General features: G+C 36.7%; 1 protein-coding gene across 1 annotated transcript; it reads right to left on the reverse strand.

Moving 5' to 3' along the window:
- Positions 1-736: 736 nt before the first annotated feature.
- On the reverse strand, positions 737-2993 carry LOC149414509 (uncharacterized). The gene is made up of 5 exons (XM_089644210.1): positions 2679-2993; positions 2332-2533; positions 2162-2242; positions 1911-1985; positions 737-1101 (listed from the first exon to the last, which is right to left on the reverse strand). The coding sequence occupies exons 1-5, from the start codon at positions 2847-2849 to the stop codon at positions 737-739; spliced, it is 894 nt and encodes a 297-aa protein (XP_089500336.1). The 5' UTR covers positions 2850-2993.
- Positions 2994-23543: the final 20550 nt, after the last annotated feature.

A 23543-nucleotide genomic window follows, 5' to 3' on the forward strand; every position in this document is an offset into this window, starting at 1 on the left:
CAAATTTCCACACGGAATGTAGTCGAAAGATTATTTGGTGTATGGAAGAGGAGATTTCCTTGTCTGAGGAGGAAATTAGAAAATAAACTAAGTAATACTACAAACAGTATCGTTGCGTGTGCCATTTTGCATAATTTATGTATATCGTCAAACGACCAGCATTTTGGGCGGTTTGAGGGTATAAATATACCTGTCAATTCGGTGGTGCAGTCTGCTTCAGGCAGAACGATAAGAGATGCATTTATCCAAAGACATTTTACGTGATGTGTAATGAACTGTGAAAGGACACCATATATGTAATGAATAGTGACGTCAGTAATTGTGCCGTGTAATGAACTGTGAAAGGACACCATATCTAATGTATAATAATTGTGCTGTGTAATTAACTGTGAAAGGACACCATATATAATGTATAGTAATTGTGCTGTGTATTGAACTGTGAAAGGACACCATATCTAATGTTATGACTAATGAAGTCATATTTTTTAATGCATAGTAATTGTGCTGTGTAATGTCATGCTGTGAAAGGACACCTTATCTAATGTAATGAGTAGTGAAGTCATATTTTTTATAATATGTTATAATTATGCTGTGTATTGAATTATGAAAGAGCACAAGGGTTTATCTTAAATATATACCTATGTATGTATTAATAATGTCCATTATCAAAAAAATTGAAACAGAATGGAAAATAAATAAAACATTTATTGGAGATTAATATATTTTTTATTCATATTTATTTATTGGCGAGCTCTTTTTCCAATTCTGCCTTCGCTCTTCTTATTTGTAGTTCTATAAGTTCGTTCTGCAGACGAGCTCCTTTCGACTGCTCCCGAGCAGTCTCGATCTGCTCCCGGGCAATCTGCTGGGCAGTCTCCCTCTGCTCCCGGGCAGTCTCGATCTGCTCCCGGGCAATCTCCTGGGCAGTCTCCCTCTGCTTCCGGGCAGTCTCCTTCTGCTCCCGGGCAGTCTCTCTCTGCTCCCGGGCAGTCTCCATCCTTACTACGTGCATTTCTACATCGTACTTTGTTAGATTGGTGCTTCTGAGGCAACGCACTTGGCCCTCGTCCCGAACCACCTGCCCACTAGATGGTATCAAGTCTGAAACAACACAAAATTACAAGCTGATTAGTGAAACAACACAAAATTGCAAGCTGATTAGTCATCAATGTAAATAACAGGTTTATTTGTGTAAATAACACTCTGTGCCCCATGACATAGTGCACAGTCGGGAAACACGCCAAACACGCGCCCAACATATTTATTTATTTACACAGTAAAGTAAGTAAGTGTAAAGTAAATATAAAGTGCAAACTATAAATTACAAGTAAAAATTAAAATTTAAAGTAAGAAAAAAAACAGTAAAAATGTAGAAATATAAATTATCTCTAAAAGGTACCCACAAAGATTTAAATATAAAAAGTAAGAAATCCTGGATTATGTCATCCGATTTGATAAATTTTTCAAGTACCTATGATTTCTAGTACATTAAATAGTTTTGGAGTGCAGTACTGGTAGGCATATTATGTTTACATGATGTATTATCGTGGTACCTACTAGCAAACAAATTAAGTTTAATGCATCTTTTGTATGAGGCCAGATTACCGACGAAGTGATCGATATTAACATATTCATTGCATGTACACGGATGACATTTGTCATCAACAGCTCGGCTGTGGAACGATTTGCTGGCCTCTGTTTTTCCTCCCTCCTACAACATTGGTCTCTTCAAGACCCATTTTCACTCCTTCCTCAAAAACATTCCCCACACAGCATCTTCAACAGGGCCCCTCTTTCTTTATGGTGGAAAACGAGAGGTTAAAGTAAAGCTCTCCGAACTCCGAGCATTATTTGAACCTTTGTACGAAAATGCAAGTAATCACAGCAAATAGAGAGGTAAATATAGTCACCTTTCTTGGCTATAATGCGACGTGTATTCGTCTTGAGCTGGGGCGTTGAACTTTCCTCCGGTGTTTTTGTTATATCTGAAAATTAAAAACACTTTTGCAATATTTCTATCTCGAAAATTATTTAAGATTTAGCATGACAACTGATAAAATTATGTAATAAGTTCCTACAGAGAAATGCGAACACTACCATCTAACAACAAATCACATTTTGAATTGATAAGAATCAATTATATTATCAAAAATTGACTTACCAAACACCGGCACTTCCGTCGACTGGTCAGTCCATGGCATGCTGAATAAAGCAGACGTGCTGGTGCTGGGCACAGCGGTATCTGAAACTTAAACAATACTTTATAAGAAATAAGGTCAAAGTTAAATAAACAAGTAGCCAAAATATTTCACATAACTTTCTTAAACTAACCGCGATCGCTGTCGTTGCTAAAGCTCAGTTCAACGTTGGTGGCCAAGTCCAGCACGCTGTCAACGGGATGATGCTCATCAGAGACAGTTGGCGACAGCCTGCCCCCTCCCGTCTTCATCCTGCTCCTCTTTTCCTCGCAGAGCTCCATCTTCCTTTTTGACTTAATGTTGTCCCAGCATTTCTTAAGCTGCGCTTGGGTCCGCTAAGAAGGAATTCAATAATACAGTATTATAATAGTATTACGGAATCGGAACAATAGAAGAGTATGTATATGAATGAAAAAAGAGTATCCCTGTGGGGAAACGGCGTGATGGCTAGTTAGTATTTCAATTACAAAAGATACAAACCTTTTGATTGCCGGCGATTGAGTTGAAATCATCTGTCAACTTGGCCCACGCATTTTTCTTCTCGCCAAGTTGCAGATGATTAGTCGAAATGCTGGCAACGGCAGGATATGTGTTTATTAAATCTAATAAACATTGCCTTTCACTCGGCGTGATTATAATACGAGAATTCATTGTTTAAAAAGGAAACTTTCGAGACACTCAACTGAAGATGTAACAGAGACTTTTGACAGGCCGATGTTATTTACTTATTTACGACAGACGCTTGAACTAAATCCATAGACAACAGCATAGATAAACACACAGATTGTCCCAAAACGGGGCATGTTGTTTCCGAAGAAGCAGGACATCGACAAGTTTCGGATGACGTCACACCTTTCTTTCGGCGTAGACAAAAGGTCTCTACCTGAGGAAAGGAAGCTCAAAGTGTGGACTCTGTATAGAAGCGTTAAAGGTAAGGACGGTTCTTACCTTTGCTTAGGTAAGGCTGACACTTGACTTAGACAACTTTAAGGATCGGCTCTGAATACGGGTGTAAGTGACCGTAGTGACCCAGTTCTCCACTTCATGGGCGATGGATGCAGACGATGCGGCGACCTCCCTGATGGACGATTATTTAATTTAACTTTAGTTCAGATATTTATAGTGTTAGCGAACATATGTATTATTTAATTAAAAAATATTATTTAATATCCATAAGTATCATTGAATCGCTGACAGCCCTGAATTGTTAATGCGAAGTTGCGATGCCTACTCAGTTAATCCAAGCACAAATAATTTTGTGGGTAACAATAAACTCACTACTGAACCTCATAATTCGACTGATGACAGGTCTTATACAAACCTAGTATAAATTAGTTCAACTATTGTTAACTAATATATATTTCTTTTAAATTATGAATTGTCTTACGGCACTTACATTAATAACTGCATCACTTGCAATTAATTAATTAATTAATTGTTCTGTAATTTATTGCTATTATTATCCTGTTAACCACTGTACGCTCTCTAATTCGATTATCACTGTATTGTAAAATCCATTTTATGGCGTTTGAATAAATAAATAAATAAATCTATTTAATTCATTTAATCCTTTTTTATGTTATCATTGGGTACCTACCTAATACGATTTGTTTTTCTTTTCAATTTATTTTTATTTGTCATTGATCTTATTTCCTTCTTTATATACATATAACGTTATATGTCAGACTGGTATTGCACTACCCTCCTAGTCGCGCTGGATAAAAAACTCACAGAGATAAACAATAACTAAGCCAATTTCTAATTGGATAGGACAGACATTTATTTATCCGATGTTATATCATCAAATTTCGGAGAAATGCGTATGTCCTCGTGTATATGCGTATGTACTCGTGTATATGCTTGACTGACAACGAATCTATCTGCTGAGTTTCAGCTCGATCGGAAGTCGGAAAGCGGGTTAAATTCCTCTTTCAAGATTTTACATCATTCATACATTCATTTAAGAACACAGAAGTTAGATTCAAATAGATGTATTATATTTTACCCGCCGTTTGGTGAATTCTTTCATTGTGCTTCAAGCATTCCATTTTAGTGTCTGGGAGTTCGCTGACAATTTTTGTACACGAAAAGGCACCTACTTCTTATTTTTAAATCCCTTGTTCTGCTTTGATGGTGACTTCCTCCAGATTTGAATATTCCGCTGTAAATTATTTTAAGCAATAATTAGTTGCCTGAAATATCAATTCAATTTGAAATTATCTCCCGAGTAAAAATAAATGCCACTGACGGAAATTGAACCCACACCGTCTGATGTCCGGTCAGGTGCTCTGGACCACTGAGCTACTTCGGCTTATTTACAACACGCCAAATAATTCAATATGTACTGGTACTTCAATAAACAATTACTGCTTATTATATTTTTTCACCTGTAAACAACCAACTATATGTTTTTAGATTCTCACGGCCAAAAGCATTTTGGTTGTTTGTTTTTGGGGTGTTATGCCGTGTTGCGCTAACTCCTTCTTTAGATAGGTGCGCTCTGGTGAGATGTCAGATACCTAACAAAAAGCTAGATCAATATAGGTTACATAACCCAGCAAAAGAGAGCATGTACGATCGGCCAAACGGGGCAGTATTAAAAGAAGAAGAATGATGTTGAGGTTAGGTTAGGTTGAGACTAGCAAGCACTACGCGCGATCTTAACCATGTCGACAGTCTTTTCATTTTATCTTCGGTTGTATTTAGCGTTCTGACAAGAGTTATGTACAAAAACGACAATGAAATACCCGAATTATTTCCGAAATTGGATTCTAAAACTTCTTGTTTAGTAAAAAGATGCTCTATATCAGTGTTTCCCAGCCTTCTTTATGCCATGCCCCACCGTAGTCTCTTCGAAAGTCAGATGCCCCACCAGCATCTTTTTTAATCAAACAGCATGTAAATTTTCAAATCATATTGTAATATGTTTGTAAACATATGAACCCCTAATGAAATTAAATAAAACCCATTCTAATACACATATTATAACTGAAATTAAATTTATGTAACCATCCATGTTCGCAGAAGTCAAGCTTAATAGCAAAAATTCGCATTCATACTAAGAAAAAACCATTTTTATGTTCTTACTGTAACTATTCATATTCACAAAAGACAAATTTAATCACTCACATTTGCATTCACACTAAGGATAAACCATTTTCATGTTCTTACTGCGATAATTCGTGTTCACAGAAGTCACGTTTAATGAGACACAATACACTCATGCCTAAGAAAAACCATTCTTACTGTAATTATTACATACATCATCACTCATATTTAGGATAAACCATTCTCATATCCTTGGTGTTACTATTCATGTTCACAAAAATCAAGCTTAAGAATACACATTCGCACTCATACTAATCAAAACCCATTCTCATGTTCTTACTGCGATCATTCATGTTCACGGATATCCGGATAGCTTATTGTTACAAATTCGCACTCATGCTTAGGAAAAATCATGTATCATGTTATTTTTGTAATTATATATTTTATTTTAGGAAAATTAACAGTTACTTGGTTGTTTAATGCATGTGCAATTTACTTTACTGAGAAACCAATTATAGATTTCCTCGTTATACTTATACATTGTGTATTAAACAATTAAGCAGTATATTGTCTACATCCTGCACAGTTTCTGTATTTTTAGATACTTATTGAAATTGCAACGGGTGTCATTATATTTTAAGTAAAATTTGGCGTATATTTCAATTTTGCACATCTCAGACATTTTTTTGTATGACCGACGAGTATTCCCCTTTATATGTGGAATGCCTACCTGTCTCATCTCTGAAGCGTGGTGCCCCACCTCTGAGGCGTTATGCCCCACCGGTGGGGCGTACGCCCCACCTTGGGAAACACTGCTCTATATCGATCACAGCGACCCTTTCTTCCGAATTTGTGCCCGGTTCTAACTTGACGGTGGTGGAATCCATGCTTTTACGTAGGACCTGATATTTCTATTTCACTTTAACTTTCAAACAGGATTGATTCTTGAGAGAAGGAGTGATTGTTTTGTATAAAGAATTACAACTCACTGAAACGAGTGAAGCCAGAATAACATAACCGTACACATAAATAAACCACTCTCTAGATCGATATCTTCGGGCTTTTTGTATGGCGCCATTTTGTCACCCCCTTAACCACAGACGACCACAAATAAAACGGTCGTATGGTCCAGACAGGTAAATATATTGTGGACCATAAATAAATCTCAAGGCCATTTAAAAAAGTGCAAACATAGACAATATGACTGCACCCAGTTAACATCGTTCATTCACTAGCCCAAAAAAATTATATTTTAAAAATAAAAATATTGGAATGCAGTTAAAGGAAAATAAAAAAAAACCCACAGCTATGCACACATAAAAATACTTTTTATTTTCAAAAAGACAATGGACAGTAATACAAAACAGGGTCAGTACAACCGATGTATTGAGCATTGATTTATCATTGAAGTAGAAGATAAAACTAATATATCTAAACAAAACATGAAACAGAACAAGAACAACACAGAAAAATAAAAAGTAACGGTCTCAACTAGGAATCGAACCCAGTCTTACTGCAACAACTTAATAGGATTTAATTTGACCTTGCACTAAAATACAAGAATATATACACAAAATACATATTCAACAAATTTAAGTGTTCATTATTATTGCCACAGCACTAGAAGTTATTCAAATTCTCCTGCAAGGGTTTCATATAATTTCCACAGCTTTGTCGTCAGCAAACATCATGAAAAATGCTGGTTAAATCTGAATACTTACATAATGCAATTCTGGAGAGGTTTAAATGACCTTGTTTGATGTAATCGTGGCTTTTTTTAGCAGTTTTAGCATCCTAATACGTGGTATAGTATCGCGTCGGAATACGGATAGGTCTGAAAAGGAAAATTAATTAAATTATTAGCCAATGAAGTACATTCAGGAATTAGGAACATTGTATCAAAGAACGAGAGGTTAGTACCTTATTTGACAACGGGTTCGGGTCCTTCTTTCAGTTGGTGGAGATAGACAGGATATTATAATATGATGACTGGAAGATTAAGCGTTGCCAAGCATTCTTTTTAAATCCCAAAAGTACCGTATTTTTGCTTTCATTTACGAAATGACACCCACAAACAAACGTATTTCTTGCTGCTTCTTGCTAGCACCGGATTATCGAATCCGTCTGAGCAACCTTTAACACAACACGGCATTAATTTATCACCTTGAAGAATTCTAGCACGCAACATTATTTTTAGATGGGTTAGACGATTTTCAAAATTCAAAATATTTACGCTAAAAACTGACTTCGACTTCCGAAATGGCGTCTTGGAAATTACCGTTAATTTTTATCGCAGCATAACACAAGCTTAGCTTCTCTTTCTGTTACACAAGTCGCTATGGTAGAGAGCGAGAGATCAAACTACAATTTTTGCTCTGAGCCAATGAGATCTGAGCTTTCAGCCACAACAGCTTTGTCTATAAGAATTTGGGTTGAGGATAACTCCTCCCATCAGGGTTACAAGGTTATGCGAGAGTTATACGCCCCTGACCGTACAATAATTGACAGCGAGTGTTCCGAGATGTTTATCCACAAAAACATAGAAACTATAGAATTTATTATGAAATCTCAGTGTTGGCATTTCATAAAATCGTCATTAGCGAACAGCAAATATCGTAGTCGACAGAATGCCATGTTTGTATCGTTTGTTTGATTATTGTAATTTCAAACATTTCCAACTATTAAAAAAAATTATGTAAAGTATAATTTGCGGTCAATATACATATATTTTTTAATTGATGTTTTCTAAGAACTAATAATACAAAGATTGAATTGGATGGTAATTGTTGTCTCCGGTTTTTATCACAAAACCCAATAAAATAAAACTCCAGTACCAACAAAACACTCGGAAAATTTAATAAGGTATATTAAAGACCTTGGTGTCTCTCTTGATAGCAAGATTTCTTTTCGGGATCACATAACTGAAATCGTTGATAAATCCCTCAAACTATGTGCTTGGTTTCATCACTAGAATCACTTCGGACTTCAAAAACGTAAATACCTTTAGAACTCTTTACTGCTTCTTGGTTCGGCCCCATATTGAATATGCTTGTGTTATTTGGTCTCCTTTTTATGCTGTCCACATTCGACGCATTGAATCTGTTCAACATCGGTTCTTAAGAGGGATTGCTAGGAGGCTAGGTTTAGAAAAAGGCAAATACTCATATGATGAAATTGAACTAACTCTAAACCTCTCTCCTTTGGAAGTCCGTCGGGAAAGAAATGACCTCATTTGCTTCTTCAAAATTATAAATGGTATTATTGATTCACCTACTCTACTGCAACTCATTCCCTTCAATATCTCCTCGCAAAGACTCAGAAATAATTAACTGCTCTTCCTCAACCATCATTCGACAAATTATGGATATTATTCACCATTGTATAGTTTATTATAGGTATGTGCAATTTGGAGATAATAAATCGTAAAAATTTGTGCTGCATTGGTTCAATATTTTTTATGTGAATCTGGTAGTATGGGGACCACACTTTTGAATTGTATTGTAAAAAGCTGCGTACTAGCGACAGATAGACGATTTTTATAACCTCCAACGAGTCGAAATCTTTGATGGTTCTGATGTATAGATACTGTCCACTTGTTTTTTGTTGGAAAAAGATTCCATAATATAGCTGTGGTAGAGTAGCAGGTTAGTAGCAGTTGACCTCCCAGTAACGAATCCATGTTGGTTTTTATCAATTACTTTGAGTATTGATGGATAAATTATATCGAGAACAAAGATTTTTTTTTTGAAACGCTAAGTAAATGGTTTTGATGAAATATAATATTGTTTTCACGTTATTTGATAATAATAACATCCAATATTCAGTAAGGTTGTATCAATGCAAAATCCCGGCTGTTCCCGGGAGTCCAGCAGGTCCAGTCAATCCCTTTTTTACCGGCCAATACGCAAGGCAGCTGAAGTAGTTTCCCTATTGGCCGACAGAGCGCACCTCTAAGCATAAGAGCAAACCACACGACTGTAGCACCAATATTTAAATATGCAACTAACAATACATACATACAATTTGAGCCGGGTCTTTGCTTCCACGTCCATTCATTAGGATTGGTAGTTTTGCGACGTTTTGCTGGAGGTATGGAAGCCGACGGGCCAACTTCACTCGTCGAAACGTTCAAAACTTCCACTGCCTCCTAAGTGGATTCTTTGTCCTCAGACTACGGATCTGAGGAATCTATATGGTCACTAAGTTATCGTCGTTCAGATTCACATAATAAACTCTCAATTTGGGCTGATTCTAGCCGCCAACCACGCGTTTTACGGACAAGCTTGTCTATTTACGAACCACCCGCCATTTTGAAAATATCAGGAAAAAACTTTACAAACGGAATCCTGCCAATACTACCAAACGAATGCCTAATTATCTACAGAGCGATTGGCATTTTAAATTTTAAACACAGTTGTCACTCATGTATCCCTTTTTAATCCTACATACATCAGACGTTTGATGTATGTAGGATTAAACTAAAAAATCACTAAGTCGTTTGATTTTAAGACACGTCGCTGTACACACGCCGGGACGGCGTCGTTTGAGGCCAATGGGTTAAAAAAACTACATTTTTAAGTACATTTGTTTATTTTATTAACGCCCTTTTTGGGGCATTTACAAATGAAAAGTACAAATTGTGTATTTAAACGCTACACCTTTATTATACATAACTAAACTGCCTCAGTAACAATTTGTTGAGGGAAAAATTGAAGATGTCCACTGATTCGGAATAATTATTTATCTACATAAGTATTTTGGGCAATGAGGAATACATATGGTAGTTTTTAAAATTTCCGCACTAAAATAAACCCCGAATTCTAGTTACATAGAGAAATGCGAAAACTTATCAATGCAAGCAATTCTGCACTATCAAATACATGATTAAGGGCGGCTTGCACCATACGTTAAATTAAGTTTAAATATCATTTTAAACACATTATTTGATTTAAGTCGACTTGGCGTCTTGCACCACAAAATTTAAGTCGTTAAATGCATTTAATGAACTGTCAAAGTTAAATAGCCAAAAGTGGCTGTTTAACCGAGATAAACGTGTTTAGCCCTACTCAAAAACCAATAATATCATTTTTTTAGTTTATCCCTTCGATTTCTGATTGTGGTTAAGATCTATCTTATTTTAATTTGTACCTATTCACAATGAACATTTGGATTTGTATTCTCACGATGATGAAGAAATTATATTATAAAAATTATAAATTAATTATACTTAATATTATAAGAAGATTTCGTCTCAGTAAAGAAACGACATCATTTTTAGTGCAAGAAATTGAACCTCAGTTATAATTCAACATCAATAAAAACATCAGCGAGGTGCTCGTAACTTGGAGCTAACACTCCTTATCGAGGAGTACTTTGCAAGGTTGTAAACTTCTAATCATACCTACAGCATTCTTATAATACTTTAAAACAATATAATATGTAAAAGAAATAAAAAAAAACAAATTTACTCGGATAATTGTTTTATTTTTAATTCCACAACAGAAGCTCTTTTTGTCTTATATCATCATTATGTCTATTTGCTTTAACTTTCTCTTCATAAAATAAATGAACACACTAACCACACACAAATCACAAAATACTTTGACACTCCAAGTAAAATGAAACATCGTAGCTGTTTATCGACTCGTTAATGGTGGTAACCTACGTGGGCCAGTGTAAACACCGACAAGAACGTTGCGCCGCGTTACGTTGCGTGGCGCGGGCTAATGCGCCAACGCGGGTTTGATTCTGCTGATGTCATAATACTTGTCTATGACTTCATTATTGTCTTTGTAAAACTAACAGAATTTGTTGACTCATCCCTTTGTCATCTCCAGTCGCATCACCCGTTTTTTACTCTCTAATTCTACATTTTATTCCTTACACTGTTTAACCAACGAAGTTCAATTTATCTTCCCATACTTGTGATATTTATAAGTGAGTTTTAATTACTATCATTTCGGTAGTGGCCCTTATCGGTACACCTAAGTTAGGAAATCTATTGGCGTTTTGTTTTCGTAAGGTTCAAACTGTCAATTAGACATCTGCTTATTTTAATAAAGTGTTTGGAATATATTTTAATTTTTAGTTACAAATATTTTATTAAAAGCGGATTAGCGGACTTAACAAAAGGTTTACCCGCTTAACTTTACTTATAGTTATAGTTATATTAACTACAGACGATTAACGACAAATCTTTCAACAGATTTCAAATGTTAATTTCAAGGTCAAGATAGTCACAATATGTATATCCCTATTTCCAAATATGAGTTTCGCATAAGATATCATTGTTTTGACAGAATATTTCAACCAAAAAATATTAATCTCATTCAAAATAGGGTTCCGTTACAACTATGTTCTGTTTCAGGTACATATATATTTATTTGGGCTTGTACCAATTACCAAACCCTACCACAGCATGTTATGAATAAGAATTTGACACAATGTTACGATACTTACTTAGCCCATAGATGCGTTAATAGGCTGTTATTGTGTGTGGTTTTTCTAAGTACATTATTGACTGTTAATATGAATGAATAGTGGGTGGCCAAGTTTGACTTTGTTGGTCTTTGAAGGCCAACGCGCCAGAGTCCCTTCCAGTGGTTGAACTGGAAAAGAGCTCGCCAAACCGACCTACCGACGGTAGAGCATAATTCTCCATTCAGGGCGGGGAAAAATATATCCCATCTACATGATGTTTGAAAGGAAGTTGCAAGGTTGTAGAATGAAAGTAATCTGGATAAACTTTGGACTGGCCGTAACAAATTATATTTGATAAATTTCACAGAGAAATACAAAAAAGGTGAAAACTTACCCCCATCGACCAGAACGTAGAATCTATCTACCCTGTCTAAAATAATAAGAACGTATTTAGTTATGAGGAACGAACACTGAGTGCCGCGAATGGCGGAGTAGATGAATCAGCCATGTAGCTAGAGGACGGCAGCATCAGGATGTGGCTGGCCGACGGCCCAGTGTGGTCCAGTCAGTAGGAGTAGACGGCATCAGAATGTGGCTGGCCTACGGCCCAGTGTGGTCCAGCCAAGAGGAGTAGACGGCATCAGAATGTGGCTGGCCTACGGCCCAGTGTGGTCCAGCCAAGAGGAGTAGACGGCATCAGAATGTGGCTGGCCTACGGCCCAGTGTGGTCCAGCCAAGAGGAGTAGACGGCATCAGAATGTGGCTGGCCTACGGCCCAGTGTGGTCCAGCCAAGAGGAGTAGACGGCATCAGAATGTGGCTGGCCTACGGCCCAGTGTGGTCCAGCCCTGAGTAGACGGTTAATCCGTAAGTTGCCCTTCCACGAGGCAAGGTGGAACTTAATAATGCTCTGAATCAAAATGCACACGGCGAAAACAGTTTATCGGCAGAAATAATCACCGATCGCTTGGATAAACTATGATTACCCCCACGGCCACACATGGTAAAAACGTTTTCATTATTCACGCCACCCGGGGCGAATTCCACTCGCGGGAAATATGACTAGACTTCTAATCTCGAAGCACAAACTGAACATTTCGGTATTAATCGCAAATCCATGAAATAACTTTCGATTAGAGCCTCAGACCTCCAGAAATAATAATTGACCCCCCGACCGGACAGCCTGTCTCTCCTGTCCCCGGCCGGGAAGTGCCACCATCTTGAATTTCTTCTCACTTCCTGTTAAAGTTCTAAGTTGCCAGAGCATAAACAATAGACAAGATAAATCACAGATTTGACAGGTTCTTACTTAGAGTGAAAATCGTATGTTATTTTCATAACATTACCCCGGTCGCCCCCAACGTGTTTGCCCTCAAACACAAGGAGAACAAAATAAAAGCCTGAGCTAAGAGATACCCTAACTTGGTCTGATGGGTTCCTAAAACATACATGATATAATAACATAAAAAAACGAGTTATATAGCAGAAATGTACTAAAAGTAATAGTATGCTTGCAAAAGGGTGTGCCACAAAATCAGTCGCGCCCATCATGCGTAAGACATGATGGATGAGTCTGCGGCGCATCCAATTGAAGTTCAGAGTATTAGATATAACAAAATCAGAACTTAGAAATAAAGACCTTAAATTGTACACAATTAGCAGTAAGAAGATACGTGGACGGGGCCCGTAATCACCCGCAGCATGTACGACGCTGGGTGATGTATTCTGACTCTCGTCTGGGACTACCGTAGACGTAGCATCTATAACAGAATAGAACTTAAAATTAGTATACAAATATTATCACTAAAGCATGACATCAATATACATCAAAACATTAAATATGCACAAAGCATCACTGTTCAGATTCACTTTTTTAAATAAGCCAAAGTAGGCTACACTCGTAGATGGTGTACCATCTGCACTTTATCACTGATTCTAAATCCATTTTGGAAAAGAAGAGTTCCTCTATAGAAGAGTATTCCTATCTAACTCCCTAAACTGGTCTCGTGGGTTTAGTTTTTCTGACAGTTATACAATAGAAAACAACATATAAGTTTATTTTACCATTGGTATATGAAATACAGGATATAACCAACCATTGTAAATGAATGGTGTTATGAATAGTCTTACAATCATCGCAAAAATGATGCCACATTATTTAGTAAACAACCATCGTTAAAAATGGTGCCAATAGAATTGTTAGCGACCATCGTAAATAAATGGTGCTATAAATAGTCTACAACCATCGTTAAAAATGGTGCCAATCAATTAAGTATTCGTCTTTTGTCCCCGAGGGTTCAATTTGTAAATTGTAGTATTAGTGTAACTAATTACCGAGGTTCTCACAGGAACCAATCAATCACTAATTTATTTTTAGGATTGATTTACATTTTTCAAATGATGAAGTTTTAATATTATATAAATTTATTAATATTAGTTCAGTAGTAACTTGTTTATAGAAACTTAACAAGAATTTTTTTTGTAATAGTAAAGATACTTACATAGACAAATGGGCAATGAGACCTATGTAAGCACAATATATTTAAACTCGGAACATCTTGAAATACTGGGCGAATAATTCCATATGTTTTTACTTAAAGTAATACAATATAAAGGTATATGAACACAGTTCATATGATATTAAGCTTAGAATACAAGAGGATATGCGGGTTCATATCGTCGTATAATCCAAGTTGACATAAAAATAAACTTAAAAATAAATATGAGCTAAGTTGAACTGATCGTGACCAGAAATATGTATGTATTTGTGTTTCGAAGCATCTCACATTTGTATATATATTTTATAATCTACCAAATTTTAACTTATTATTTTAATGAGAAATTATACTCGAGTAATCAACTAGAGTAAAATTAATTTTCCGTGAAGGACAAACTTAAAAATATGTATATTTTATAATCTACAAAATTTTAACTTATTATTCTAATGAGAAATTATACTCGAGTAATCAACTGGAGTAAAATTAATTTTCCGTAAAGGACAAACTTAAAAATATGTATATTTATTAACAAATACTGGTCATAGCAATCCGGATGATCAGGCCGAACTGAAATGAGCAGTATTCAGAAGATTTATTTAAAGATAGCACCTGTAAAGATGGCCAGTCTCCACACGATACTTTATGGTAGAAGACTAAACTGGTATGTTATCTGATTTTACTATATCTTTGACATGAAAGTCACCAGTTTCCTTACCATTTAAATCAGCCAGTGTATAGACTAGGTCTGATTTTTTTTTAACAACAATATTTTGAACAAAACGAGGTGCCAATTTTTGTGAAAAATAGTTCAAAGCATTGGATAATACAAAGTTTCTTCTCCAGACTACGTCTCCGACCTGAAAGGTAACGTTTCTTCTCCGTAAATTGTAGTGATTAGCGCCTTTTTTAAATGCTGCAAAAAGAGCGTTTGAGACTTGTTCATAAATTGTGGACAGTCCATTTAATCTGTCAGTGTAAATTTTGAGATGAGAGGAATCTTGCGGACTGGATACTTCATCTGCTAATGGATTACGGTGGAGATCCCCATCTAATATTTGTTCTCTACCGTGCATAACAAAGAAAGGAGTAAATCCTGTAGTACAATTTACGGTATTATTCATTGCCGATTGAATTTGTGGGAGAAATTTGGACCAATTACGATGATCTGATTCCACTAATATTGATAGTGCCGTGCCTAAGGTTTGATTATACCTTTCAACAACATTGTTCTGAGGTGTGTACAGTGAATTGTAAAATGGAGGGCTTATATTGTAACTTTGTAATAGTTCTTTAAATTCTTTAGAAATGAACTGTCTCCCATTATCACATACAATGGTACGCGGTACTCCGTGTACAAGGAAAATATTTTCCTCTAAATTTTTAATAATACTTCTCGCGGTTCCTTGGCGTAGCGGGAATAACCAGGTATATTTAGAGAAAACATCCACGCATGATAATATAACTGTAAAACCTGAATAACTTCTAGGCAGAGGGCCTACTAGATCCACTGATAACATCTGCATAGGTCTCGTAACTTTTTTATAATTTGAAGAAATTCCATTAGGCGGGGCTGTACTAATTTTGTGTGCTTTACAGACGGCACATTGATTTACGAATTGTTTCACCTCTTTGTACATATTTGGCCAGAAATAACGGAGTTGTAATTTTTTATAAGTCTTAAAGACTCCTGGGTGACAAGCACGAGAGGATTCATGTGAGTCTGACAAAATTTCCCTTCTGTTTTCCAGAGGGACTACTTTTTTCCAAGAAGTATCTTCACACAGAGGTAAACGGGTTTTTGTGTGACGAAACAATTCATTTTCACGTATCTGAAAGTTTTGAAAACGCTGAGGACATTCTTTGCAGCCTCTCCAGATATCTGTATACCACTTATCGGTGGACAAATTAGATTCAATGACTGCTATTGTAGCTTGGTCCATTCTCGAAAGTACGTCCGGGACGATGTGTTGTGTGCCTTTACGATGTATAACATCGAAGGAGAATTGAGATAAGCGAGAACTCCAACGTGCAAGACGTCCACTAGGGTTCGATAAAGATCCTAACCATTTTAAACTAGAGTGGTCAGTGATAACAGAAAAATGTGCCCCTTCTATATATGGTCTAAAATGTGTGACCGAGTCTAATACTGCTAACAGTTCACGCTCTGTGATACCGTAATTACGTTCATGTGTATTAAGGCACCTAGAATAATAAGCGATAGGGTGTTCTATCCCTTCAATTGATTGTATAAGGACGCCACCTATACCCACAGAGCTTGCGTCACAATGAATAGCAAAAGGCTTAGTAAAGTCTGGACAACTAAGGACAGGAGCAGTCGTAAGTGCTTCCTTTAATTTATTAAACGCTGTTTCAGCTTCTTTCGACCATTTAAATAAACTTATTCCTTTTTTTGATCCAGTAAGTTTTGACAGGGGAGCAGCTATACTAGAGAATCCTTTTATGAAACGTCTAAAATAACCACATAGCCCGAGAAAAGCTCTTATTCCTTTAGCATTTTTAGGAATTGGAAAATTTTTTATACTTTCTATCTTAATTGGGTCGGTGCGAAGACCTTTGGAATCCACCATATATCCCAAGTATTTAAGTTCTGACTTACAGAATTCACATTTTTTTAAATTAATCGTGAGACCCGCATCTCTTAACCGTTCAAAAACTTTAATTAACAGTTTAAAATGAGATTCTAAATCTTCAGACACTAAGATTAGGTCATCCAAATAACAAAATGCGTTCTCATCGAACTCTGGTCCAAACAGAGCGTCTGCTAGTCTTTGGAGTTCACTCGGAGCGTTTTTTAACCCGAAAGGCATCCGAGTGAATTCGAACAAACCGCGACCGGGCACGACAAAAGCTGTCTTTTCACACGAATCTTTGTCTAGGGCGATCTGCCAAAAAGCCTTTGACAAATCTATTGAGCTGATATATCTGGCTCCACCAAGCTTGTCCAGTATGCGAGAGATATACGGTAATGGATAACTGTCCCTAATTGTAAGATTATTGATCCTTCTGGAATCAAGGCAAAAACGACCCGTTCCATCTTTCTTTGTGACTATTAATACTGGGCTAGACCAAGGTGAGCGTGAAGGACGGATGACTCCTAATTTGAGCATTTCATCTACTTCATTATCTAATTGTTTCTGTCTAGCAGGAGAAAGAGGGTAATATCGTTGTTTAACCGGAGGACCCGTAGTAATAATTTTATGTTTGACTAAGTGTGTTAACCCTAAACCTTTCTTTTCAAAAGAAATGGATTCAAATTTCTTAATAATTTTGGTAAGAGTTTTATTTTCCTCCTTGGATAAGGAAGAGGCTGGCTGAATAGCTCTCAACTCATTGATATGACCCGTTCGTTGAGGATTGGGTTCTTTCGGAAAGAGTTCCGGCGCGACTTGAAACACTTTCCAAAAATTTACTCCTAAAATAAAATTAGGAGATAAAGAAGGGACGACGTAGAAAAGTACATTATGTGTTATAGACTTGTACGTAACTGGCAATGTCATTGTACCTAAAACACGCTGATTTGTTCCATCAGCTGTAGAAACATTGAAATCGATATTAACTAATTCATAACCTAATTTTAAGAAAACTAAATGAATATCTCCTCCTAAACAGGAGATTGAAGAACCACTGTCAAGTAGTGCTTTATAAAAATTATTTCCAATAAAGATATCCGCAAAAGGTCGATTATCCCTTTCAAGCTCGGAATCCTTCGGCGGCGGTACCTCCACCTCAGAACTCGAGCCCGAAAGAAACTGTCTAACCAAACGGAGCCAACTCTGCCACTCGCATTTCCTCTGCGCAAAGGAAGGCGCGTGAACAGAGCGACTCACATTTAGTTTTTTGATTCTCTATATTTTAAAGAAGCAACCCTAGGTTTAGAGTTGTTGTGACTCTTCTTCCTACATTCCGATAGTAGATGCCCCCTTAATTTACAAAAAGAACAATAAATATTGTTCCCTGAGGAATTTGATTCAGTATGACACATCTCCTTTTCTCTATTGTCATTGGAAGTTGGTTTTTTCGAATGATGGTTATAAAAAACCCGAGAATTATTATTGTTTTTATTATTGGCATTATGTTGTTTATTATTATTATTATTATTTTGTTTATAATTATAATCCGTTGAACGATTAGTGTGGGTACCACGATAAGAAGGGTTATGATTAAAATTGAAATTATTATTACCCCGTGAATTGGTATAATAATTTTTTGTATTATCTTTAAGTTGACTATTGTAAAAAGAAGAAGAAGATTTATTTTCCCTTAAATTAGACGTTGAATAAGACTCCAACTTATTTGTAGCTTCGGTTAATTCTGAAAAAGAATTGAAGTCCCGAGACGCAAGAAGGTTGATATAAGTAGGTAATAATGCCGTCATACATAATTGTAATAGTTCAGAGGTAGGTAATTTGGCATCAAGCATGTTGTTGTGCTTCTGCATTCTCAACGTAAATTCGAAAGCAGACATACCGGCAGGTTGTTTCATAGAGAAAAGTTGTGACTTTAATTCTATTTGTTTAATATTTGTTTCGAATTGTTTTATAAGTAATGTAGATAATTCAATCCAAGTTAATTCGGGAGTATAGATGGACCTAAACCATAATAAGGCCAAACCCTCTAAAATATCAGGAAAACATCTTATTAAGTCAACATGACTGACGTTCCTAGTTCTACATTTTTCTTCTATTTGAATTATAAAGTCCCTTACGCAACTATTTCCATCAAATTTAATCTTCCAATCATTAATAGTACTTAAGGATGAAGAAGAGGAAGGATGTGATTCGTTATATATTACTTTAGTATATTTTATGTAATTTGTCCCAAATTCGTTGTCATTGTCTGGGTTAACATTCCCCTCGTGATGCTCTAAAACTCTTGAAATCTTAATATTTTTGTTATGCCTTCTGGCCTGAGTTCGCATTTCCTCTAATGTACTGTCCGGTGTAATATTTCTGGATAAAAGGTCCGAAGACAATTCCTCCTTCGTTTTACCATTGATGTTATCTATTAAGGTCGACATCTTGAAAAGTTTAATTATAAAACCGCAAGTATTGAATACAAAATGATTATAAATTAGCTAATGACGATAGCTATGAATATATTGTACTCCCGCGAGGCAAATATATAATTAAATGCACTTATAAGCACTGTATAGTATTGGTTGCATAACATAATTATCGAAACTTTCAAAGTGTATTATTATTTTGACAGTTGTTGTCAAAATCGCGATGTTTGTTTACGCTTGACATTCCTAGCTGTCAAGTTGACACATAGTATTGTGTTGCCCGTAAAATAAAATAATATTGCCCGTAAAATAAAAATAAATTATAATAATGCGTACAAATCGTTATTTATGTTGGTTGCACTGATGGCACTTTAATAAGTTCGCACTGTTGACTGACATTTATGTACCTAATAACATTTATAGGTTATGTTTTATGTGAGACACGTCGAAACAAAACAAATACACATGATTACTAAAATGCTTGCAACTTCGACTCAAAATCAAATAATAAGAACAAATACGAACCAACCACGTTGATGCGCCATGTTATGAATAAGAATTTGACACAATGTTACGATACTTACTTAGCCCATAGATGCGTTAATAGGCTGTTATTGTGTGTGGTTTTTCTAAGTACATTATTGACTGTTAATATGAATGAATAGTGGGTGGCCAAGTTTGACTTTGTTGGTCTTTGAAGGCCAACGCGCCAGAGTCCCTTCCAGTGGTTGAACTGGAAAAGAGCTCGCCAAACCGACCTACCGACGGTAGAGCATAATTCTCCATTCAGGGCGGGGAAAAATATATCCCATCTACATGATGTTTGAAAGGAAGTTGCAAGGTTGTAGAATGAAAGTAATCTGGATAAACTTTGGACTGGCCGTAACAAATTATATTTGATAAATTTCACAGAGAAATACAAAAAAGGTGAAAACTTACCCCCATCGACCAGAACGTAGAATCTATCTACCCTGTCTAAAATAATAAGAACGTATTTAGTTATGAGGAACGAACACTGAGTGCCGCGAATGGCGGAGTAGATGAATCAGCCATGTAGCTAGAGGACGGCAGCATCAGGATGTGGCTGGCCGACGGCCCAGTGTGGTCCAGTCAGTAGGAGTAGACGGCATCAGAATGTGGCTGGCCTACGGCCCAGTGTGGTCCAGCCAAGAGGAGTAGACGGCATCAGAATGTGGCTGGCCTACGGCCCAGTGTGGTCCAGCCAAGAGGAGTAGACGGCATCAGAATGTGGCTGGCCTACGGCCCAGTGTGGTCCAGCCAAGAGGAGTAGACGGCATCAGAATGTGGCTGGCCTACGGCCCAGTGTGGTCCAGCCAAGAGGAGTAGACGGCATCAGAATGTGGCTGGCCTACGGCCCAGTGTGGTCCAGCCCTGAGTAGACGGTTAATCCGTAAGTTGCCCTTCCACGAGGCAAGGTGGAACTTAATAATGCTCTGAATCAAAATGCACACGGCGAAAACAGTTTATCGGCAGAAATAATCACCGATCGCTTGGATAAACTATGATTACCCCCACGGCCACACATGGTAAAAACGTTTTCATTATTCACGCCACCCGGGGCGAATTCCACTCGCGGGAAATATGACTAGACTTCTAATCTCGAAGCACAAACTGAACATTTCGGTATTAATCGCAAATCCATGAAATAACTTTCGATTAGAGCCTCAGACCTCCAGAAATAATAATTGACCCCCCGACCGGACAGCCAGTCTCTCCTGTCCCCGGCCGGGAAGTGCCACCATCTTGAATTTCTTCTCACTTCCTGTTAAAGTTCTAAGTTGCCAGAGCATAAACAATAGACAAGATAAATCACAGATTTGACAGGTTCTTACTTAGAGTGAAAATCGTATGTTATTTTCATAACATACGACTATACAGTTTGTACCAAACTGTACCATGGATCTAGAAAACCAAGAAACTGTTTCCGTCAAGACGGAACCAGGGCCCCAGGAAGGAGGCGGATGTGTAATGCCGAACACGTTTATGGATTTCGACCTCCCAGATGTAAAGAAGGAATGTGCGGAGAGTACTCAGACAGCCAGTTAGTTGCATTACATACGTAAAATAAATTATATATTATTAATCCAAGTCCATTTTGGATTGCCTTGGCGACAGAACATAATATGCTTGTTCACGCGGTCCTCTTTTGCCGTAGTAATTTTAATTTTTATCATGATATATATCTTTACCAGAACAGCCAAACTACAACATTAGTCAAAGTTAGTAATTTTTATTTAGTTTTTGTGAATTTCCCAAATGAGTCCTAACTGCTCTGAACCTATTGTTTTAATTGGTGTATGTTGTAAGGCTGGTAGAAAGGAGGGGATGATGATGGGGAGGTGATAGGTATGAAGTCCTGGCTATTCAGATGGCGTCATTTCAATCAATGTTTAAATTGTGAATTGTTTATATTACACCAAGGCGATACCGAAAGTATCTCCCACGCTGGAACGCGCTACAAAAATAAATTGTGAGATATTATGAAGCCATCAAATAAAATTTACTTGCGTCCGTTGGAATTTTATCCCGGGACCTCCGGATTACTAGTCGAGAGCCATACCCTACAATCACAGAAGCCGCTAATGCTCACAATAAGTGCTTGATTCATCAATTTGTCCACTTTATAGTCATATGTGAAAAATACATATTGATGGAAGAAAACATCATTTCGTTGACTTAAAATGACTCCACACTGAAGGTGCTTAAGAACAAATACCTTTTCCTTCCTGAAGCGGACATCCGGGTCATTCTTATTAATTCTCTTCAATTAACCTTGAACTCTCTTCTCCTAATTCTCATATCTGCAGGGTTAATCAAAGATTTTTCTTATCGAAAATATTTTATATAATTTTTATTTTTGTTTAACATCAATTGTCAATTATTTTTATAAGCAATAATTATTAGCCTGAAACACTCATCCACATTCAAAAATCTCCTGATAAAAGATACATGACGCCAACGGGACTTGAACCCGTGTCCTTTCGATTTCCGGTCAACAGCTCTGACCACTGAGCTATGCCGGCTTATCTCTTATCCGCGAAATAATTCAATATATACTAGTGTTTCATTCAACAATTACTGCTTATTACATTTTTTCACCTGAAAACAACCAATTTTATTTTATATGAGAAAGGCATTGCAAGTGCTAACTCTCTCACTCGATGAGAGATAATAATTATTGCTTGTAAAAATAATTGTTACCCTTTGTGCTATGCATAAAAAATCTTGTCTTAAACATAAGTTTACCAAAAAAATAATAATCAATTTGTCAATGTACGAACATGTTGTTTTATAGCTTGCATTAATGAGGAGACTATAACGGTCAAGGCGGAACTCGGACGCCGAGAAGATAATGATGGGGGATTCTCTTGTATGGAAATTGATATAGACCTGCAGGATGTAAAAAAGGAATGCTTAGAACGCTTTGACAGAATTGACCAGTCCGGTAAAAATAATATCTTTTTGTTTTAAATTTTTATCAATTTTCTGTGTTTTCTTATCCTTAGTATTAAGTCGTACTGAGCCTTTATAATCGTATTTCTTTTTTTTTTCTACAGATCTGAAGACGCATCCTATGGAAAAACAATTATTTTGTCCTCATTGCACCTATTCCAATTTTCGTAAGTCGAATTTCAACAGCCACTTAAGCACCCATACAGGAAAAAAACATTTTTTATGTTCCGAATGCAACTATGCATGTTTACAAAAAAGCTATTTGAAAAAACACACGCTGACTCACAGTGGAGAAAAACCTTTTTTATGTTCTGAGTGCAACTACTCATCTTCTCAAAAAAGCAATCTTACGAGGCACATGCTGACTCACAGTGGAGAAAAACCTTTTTCATGTTCTGAGTGCAAATATTCATGTTCTCAAAGGCGCTATATGACGGAACACATGCTGACTCACAGTGAAGAAAAACCTTTTTCATGTTCTGAGTGCAATTATTCATGTTCTCAAAGGGGATATATGACGAAACACATGCTGACTCACAGTGGAGAAAAAGTTTTTTCATGTGCTGAGTGCAAATATTCATTTTCTCGGAAGAGCTATCTGACAAAACACATGCTGACTCACAGTGGAGAAAAACCTTTTTCATGTTCTGAGTGCAATTATTCATGTTCTCAAAGGGGCCCTATGACGAGACACATGCTGACTCACAGTGGAGAAAAACCTTTTTCATGTTCCGAGTGCAATTATTCATGTTCTCAAAGGAGCCCTATGAGGAGACATATGCTGACTCACAGTGGAGAAAAACCTTTTTCATGTTCTGAGTGCAATTATTCATGTTCTCAAAGGGGCTATATGACGAAACACATGGTGACTCACAGTGGAGAA

The sequence above is a fragment of the Hesperophylax consimilis genome, chromosome 20 (genome assembly GCF_061612785.1).
Source record: "Hesperophylax consimilis isolate HC1 chromosome 20, BYU_Hcon_1.0, whole genome shotgun sequence".
Lineage (NCBI taxonomy): Eukaryota > Metazoa > Arthropoda > Insecta > Trichoptera > Limnephilidae > Hesperophylax > Hesperophylax consimilis.

Bases quoted from the DNA above. Each gene is read 5' to 3' on its own strand.
- LOC149414509 (XM_089644210.1), bottom strand. From the start codon at position 2,849: ATGAATTCTCGTATTATAATCACGCCGAGTGAAAGGCAATGTTTATTA. The intron at 2,534-2,678 runs GTTTGTATCTTT...ATTCCTTCTTAG, and splicing joins CAATCGCCGGCAATCAAAAG to CGGACCCAAGCGCAGCTTAA. The intron at 2,243-2,331 runs GTTAGTTTAAGA...TTTAAGTTTCAG, and splicing joins TAGCAACGACAGCGATCGCG to ATACCGCTGTGCCCAGCACC.